At 32.6% G+C, this 6,870-nt stretch overlaps 1 protein-coding gene across 1 annotated transcript; it reads right to left on the reverse strand.

The window, feature by feature from the left end:
• Window positions 1-4,794: 4,794 nt before the first annotated feature.
• On the reverse strand, window positions 4,795-5,289 carry LOC145065658 (uncharacterized). The gene has a single exon (XM_079012694.1). It carries the CDS (start codon window positions 5,287-5,289, stop codon window positions 4,795-4,797), a length of 495 nt encoding a protein of 164 aa, XP_078868820.1.
• Between the last annotated feature and the right edge of the window lie 1,581 nt (window positions 5,290-6,870).

A 6,870-nucleotide genomic window follows, 5' to 3' on the forward strand; every position in this document is an offset into this window, starting at 1 on the left:
CACTCCTTATATAGGGTGAGTTTACCGCCCGGAGTTTACCACCGTAAACTCCATGTTTACAGCCGTAAACTCCACTTATGGAGTTTATGGCATGCTTTTTGATGTTAGGATTTTAGTGGCGGTTTTCTAACACTTGATCCTTAAGTGTAGTCGGCTCGGAATACTAATACGGACTTTAAAATGGGCTAAAAGATGGCGGAAATGAATTTGATTTTTAAATGAAGTTACAGACTGCTGAAATTATATATATATATATATATATATATATATATATATATATATATATAATATTCGAGTTGTCACAATAGATAAGATCATTAAGGGTCATGTCATAGTCTATTTCATAGTAGTCCCACAGGTAACTCACTATGTGACTTAGAAAGTAAATGAACATCCAACTTTCTTAAGACTTTGACACCCAACTCTCCTGGCTTGTCAATATGTGACTTCATCTCCAAGATTTGAACACACATAGACTTTGCTTGCCAATAAGGCTTGAGTGACCTTGAACTTGTGGGTTAGGGAGAATAATTGGAGGAGATGGAGGAAGTGAAGTTCCAAGAGATTTGGGAAGATCATAGATGTCTGAACTTAGACATCTTTTGGGAGATATTCAAGATAATTGATCTAAAGTCCTTAATATGACACCCAATATGAAATATTAAGGATAGGACCCAACAAACTATTTTATAACTTAGAAGATGGATGTCGTAATCCTAGCTATAAAATATTTGAAGGTAGGTGAATGACGATTCACCAATTTCCACCAAGATAAACGAAATGTATTATTCGGTTTTAATTGGATTTGAAACTCCTAGATCTTTTGGGATTCATTGAACTTTTCAATTACATGTTTCAATCTCGAGTGTGCCCTTCAGGTTTTTTGACTGGGATGCCAAGGATCACAAAACAAGGTGTGAAGTAACCATGCAAATTAATTGGTACCCTTAAGTGTTTACCCCTCAATCGATGTGCCAGTTAACCACACACGCTCCATCAATACTATGATAAATATTAAGTTACCCTTTGCCTATCTTGTTAAATACGAGTTAGTGTGCCGATTAACCACACACGCTCCACTAACCGACTTAAACAAAGTGCAAATTGTAATTTCATGGATTAGCACCTTATTCACATTTTCCTAAAGTAACTAAGATTGGGCATTATAAAAGTTTAGTTACTTAGTATTTATCATTAATACTTTTAACGAAGGGAGAATTTATAGTCTTTGTCCTACCCGTTCAGCTAACGACCCTCCACTGGTCAAGGAAGCGGTGGGTGAGAGTGGACACCCATTAAACTGCCATTTTATAGGCAGTAGCTTATACCCCCCCTTATAGACCGGCTTCGTGAATGAGGCCTACTAATGGTAAGATGACTTGCTCTTATACATACATATATATATATATATATATATATATATATATATATATATATATATATATATATATATTATTAACATATAATATTATAAAGTATAAGGGTTGAATTTTAACTTTTAAAATTCTAAGGGCTTAACTTGGAATTAAAGTATTCATGGGAAAACTTTACAAATTCCAAAACTTGAGGGCAAGTTTTGAAACTATTCAAAACTATTTAATTCCATAACTTATGTGTTTAAAGTAGTTTTAACTAAAAAAACTCTTCAAGTTCCATAACTTGAGGACAAATTATGGAAGACTTTAAACCATTAAAGAATGTGACTATTCCTTATTCATAACTTATGGATTTAATTAAGGTTACATATTTTTTTTATTTAATGAAGAGACTCTTGAACCTCCATAACTTGAGGACAAGTTATGAAGTCATAAAACCATTTAATGAGGACAAGACTCTTCATTTTGTAACCTATGACAACTTTTATGAGTTTTAAGAAACTTAAATGTGACTTTTCATGTAACTTGAGGACAAATTTCAAAAACACATTTTAGAATCAACTCTTAGATTAAAATGGATTGAAAACATATTATCATAAAATATTCTATTAATCTAAATCAACTCATAAGATCAAGATAATTCAAAAAAAAAACTTTGGATTCCATAACTTATGGAATTTAATGTTTGTTTAATGATGAAAATTTTCATGTTCCATAACAAGTTATGGAATTCTTTAAAACATTAACACCAATTTTTGTAACTCCATAAAAAAAAACTTTGAATCAATTTTTTTTCATATCCATAACTTATGGAGGTTTCAAAAAACTCTTTAGATCAAACTTTTAAAACTAATAAAAAAATCATATCATTTTATCTTTTACTAAATTTGACCTAATTTAACTCATGTAGCAAATGATTCAAATTTTACAAATAATTAGTTTTTCACAAAAACAAGTAATTGTCTTAAAATTTGACAAACGTCAATTTTTTATCCCTTTTTTCAACTTTGATAATAAAACATTTGCATCAATATAACAGAAAACAACCCATGGCTCTGATACCACTATTGGGTTTTGAGCATTCTAACACTCCTATGGTGTACATGCAACCCTAAATACCTTGGATCTACGTTTTCTCTATTATACATGCAAATATGAATATTCCAAGGTATTACCCTATCTAGCATATAATCTTTGATACTTGGGTAATAAAACAAGTTAGAAGACATAGTTTGTTGATGTAGCTTGTCTTCATGAAGCTTGAGTGCCTAGTGCCCCAAGTGTGACACCTCAAATGGTTCACACAACACCATGACACTTGGAATAACCTTGAGAATAATGATACTTTGGTTCTCTCTAGTGAAATCGGCTAGCCCTCTTAGTGTACCCACACTAGTGTCAATTACACTAACCAAGGACATCTTTATATAGTGTGGAGACTAGGGTTAAACCCATGACCTTTCATTTCATATGATCCATGGGTTAAACACTACATGGACTATCCATGAATGCTTAGCCCAACCTAAATGAACTTTGCCCACCATATATATATATATATATATATATATATATATATATATATATATATATATATATATATATATATATATATATATATATATATATATATATATATATATATATATATATATATATAAGAGTCCATATTTAATTAGTCCTTTTTGATCACTTAATTAATTATAAATTAATTCTTGATCAATACTAATTAAATAATATGATTACATATTAATATATTAGAACTTATAATATATTAATATAAATCACTAATATCCTTTTTTTCCACATCTTGTCAATCCAATTGTCCTGATGCCATGCAACCCAAATGGACCATGCCGGGTTGGGTCAAGTCTTACAAATTATAGTTATGGACTTAGACATTAATCCAACAAGTCAGTCTCGTATAGATCTATACACAACAGTCACGCTCTCCCTATAAGTGATTCTGGTTATAAGTGCTAGTCCTACACTCTGATTCTGTGGGAGTGTTACCAAGGACGTGTTTCCAACTTAGACTAACAAATTCACAAGTAATAATACTGAAAATCCTATTTATGATTTGCATGAATCCTTTATAAAATAATACATTTTACTACATGATTCACAAGTTCGTTACCCTAGTTTTGAAAACTGTTTCTACGAGTTGATTTCTTAATCGTTTGGTAAAAACTGTTTCCCATGTTAAAAGCATACTGAAAATATTATTAACTTAAACAAAATAAAATATTTTGAGCACAAGTTTCCTTGTACTTTTTCTTGTATTCCCCCCCTGAAAACATGAAAACTCGGAAAAGCGTAGAGGTATGAACTCACCTTGAGCGACTGGTTTGATTGAACGATCGATACGGAAAGTTGGATGTTCAAGTGAAGCCTTGAACACAATTTGATCCTAATTAACACGTAATGACACATATATGAGTCAAATGAGGGTATTTCACTACTAGATGTGATGGAGAACCACTCTAGGGACTTGGAATTACTTGCACTAAGTGTTAGGACCTTAAAGGATTGCATGAGGGAGGTGTATGGCCACCTTAAATGTGTGTGCGGCCCAAGGGGTGTGCGGCCGTACACTCATGATGAGAGGTGCCTTTTGTGGTGTTTTCAAGGTCCATACTCGCATCTATGAAGTGTTCAAGGTCTATACTCGATTGTAGTGCAAGTTAAGGGTCCTAGAAGTGGGTTTGTGTTCCTAGGATGTGTGTGTGGTCGTACACGAGAGTGTGCCGCCGCACACAAGGAGTGTGCCGCCACACAAGGGTGTGTGCGGCCATACACAAGTGTGTGCGGTCGTACGCCCACATGAAGATGTCTAAAATGTCAATTTCAAGGTGCAATAAAGCTAGGGTCATGTCTATCTCAAGTTTGGAAGTCACACTCTCACTTTGGAGGGTGTTTTAAAAGTGTGCGGCCACCTTAAAGGGGGTGTGCGGCCGCACTCACTTCCAAACACGAAGAGCATGATGACTATTGCACACATAAGGCTTAGATAGAGTGGTCTTTCATGGATATCAAGTTAAAGGATGAATTACTCACGTTCTTGAAGCTTTGGAGGGTTCACGGTTGAAGAAGCTTGAGGGAATGGTGTAGTGTGTGGCCAAGGAATGAAAGGAAGGAAAGGAAGGAAAGGAAAGGGGTCTACCCTTTATATAAGAGTGGGTGTGCTGCCAGGAGGTGGGTGTATGGCTGCACACCCATGTGTACGGCCGTACACTCCTCCCAAAGGAGTGTATGGTCTGGTTTTGCTACTATACGCCTTGTTGACTCATTCCTAACCTCAACCTTCACTGTACCCAAGATTAGAACACTTAATTGAACCCTTAAATATCGCTAGAAGTTAACAGAACAAATTTAACATTGATTAAATTGACTAGATGTACCATTAGAAAGTTTCGGGTTGTCACAGCTCATGTCTGTGAAGTTCTTCCCACAAGGCAGTAAGTTTGCCAAAGTATTCCGACACAGTCATGGTTTTAGACTGCTCACATTTAGCGATAGATGATTGTAACTGTTGTATTCTGGGTCCATTAACTACAACAAATCGGGATTTTAGATTATCCCAATGTTTCTTTACGTCTCTGTATTTTGAGAAAAAACACTTTACCTCAGGATCAATAGTTTTCATTATCCACGAAATCAACATTTTGTTGATAGTTTGCCAGTCGGATTTAGTGCAGGAGGGTACAGGTGTTGTGATCGATCCGTCCAAGAAGCCGAACTTGCACCTTGCCTCGAGCGTTGTCTGAATATCACCAGCCCAATCTTCATAATTGTCTCCACGTAATTTCGTTGGAGTGATAAAATCTTCTAGTCTATCTTGAGGACCACGATAGAAAGGGTAATTAGATTCGATTTTTGCAACCGGTGGTGGAGGGTTTGCTCCGCCGCCGGACATGATTTTAGGTTTTTAAGCCTGCTTTGATACCATGAAATAAATGGGTTCAACTTGGTTTTCATTCCTTCATTGATCGAGAATATATATCGCATATTGTTCTTATCACAAAGAATTCAAATTAATCTAGATATAAAGATAAACATAGAAACTTTAAAGTAAGATACAATAAGGTCTAACAAAGTTAAAATGAAAAGTGATGATTCTATATCCTTCCACTTCCTTCCTTTAATGAAACTCGGGAATACCAATTTGTTTACTTTGCTCTTACTTCCACTCATTTTCTTTTTTTTCTCTTATTAACTTGAAATCATGAAGAAGGTGTTAGTTTAGATCCCTTTTAGGCATATGTTTTTTTAATATATTTTATATCAATATTTTATATAATTTTAGTCAGCCAAAAATATAACAAGCAGCAGTCACCGCCATGACCATTGGTTATTAACCAATAATCCCCCGGTTCCCTCTCCCACCCAAGGGCGGAGCCGCCCTAGGACCAGGGTAGGCCTAGGCCCACCATCAAATTTTTAATTTTTTTTCATTTCAAAATAAGATAATATTTTACATAAAATCTCATCCTTAAACATGAGATCGATTTCATGGTTTTATATTTTGGCATGCTATTTTTTTTAAGTTACTTATTTTTTAAATTAAAATTTGGCCCCACATATTTCGAAGTTAAATTCATGTTTACATATTTCACATCTTAAATTTTATAAATTAGCATAATTCCATTCTTAGATAATTTTATTTATTTTTTATTTTTTCTTTTTCAAATTTATTTTACTTTATATATATATATATATATATATATATATATATATATATATATATATATATATATATATATATATATATATATATATAAAAGTAATTCCATTCTTAAATTTTATTTATTTTTTATTTTTTTATTTTTTCTTTTTCAAAATTTTTTCACATCTTAAATTTTATAAATTAGCATAATTCCATTCTTAGATAATTTTATTTATTATTTATTTTTTCTTAAATTTTATTTTTTCTTTTTCAAAATTATATATATATATATATATATATATATATATATATATATATATATATATATATATATATATATATATATAGTAGGATACCCACGCGATGCGGCGACACAAAATAATTCCTTTCGGTGTATGTTTTTATGCAGCGATTAGTTTGATTTTCATGTCAGATAGTTCGTTTCAGCCTTTTGAATGATTATTTTTTTGGCAATTAGTTTTCTTTTGGCATGACGTTTCTGGATAAAAGGAAAAGTATGTTGCTAACTGTAATGTGACAGACATCATTCAAAGGTGGTGAATTGTTCTTTTCAGCGAATAGTTTCGTTTTAATGATAATGGTTTAGGATGAGGGTAACAAATGTAAGTATGTTGTTTTTGTTTAAAAATATAAATATATTGCGACTTTGGGATAAAATTAAAAATACGTTGTCTTTGTGCTAAAAACAAAAGTACTTGTTATTTTATGTGAAAAATAAAATATGCTGATGTTTTGAAGAATAATTTATTTTCAGGAATTATTATTGATGCGGTGGGGGTGAGAGTTGGACAGATATTTTTGTTTAGACAT

This window comes from Lactuca serriola, chromosome 1 (assembly GCF_051521515.1).
Source record: "Lactuca serriola cultivar US96UC23 chromosome 1, Lser_US96UC23_V15, whole genome shotgun sequence".
Lineage (NCBI taxonomy): Eukaryota > Viridiplantae > Streptophyta > Magnoliopsida > Asterales > Asteraceae > Lactuca > Lactuca serriola.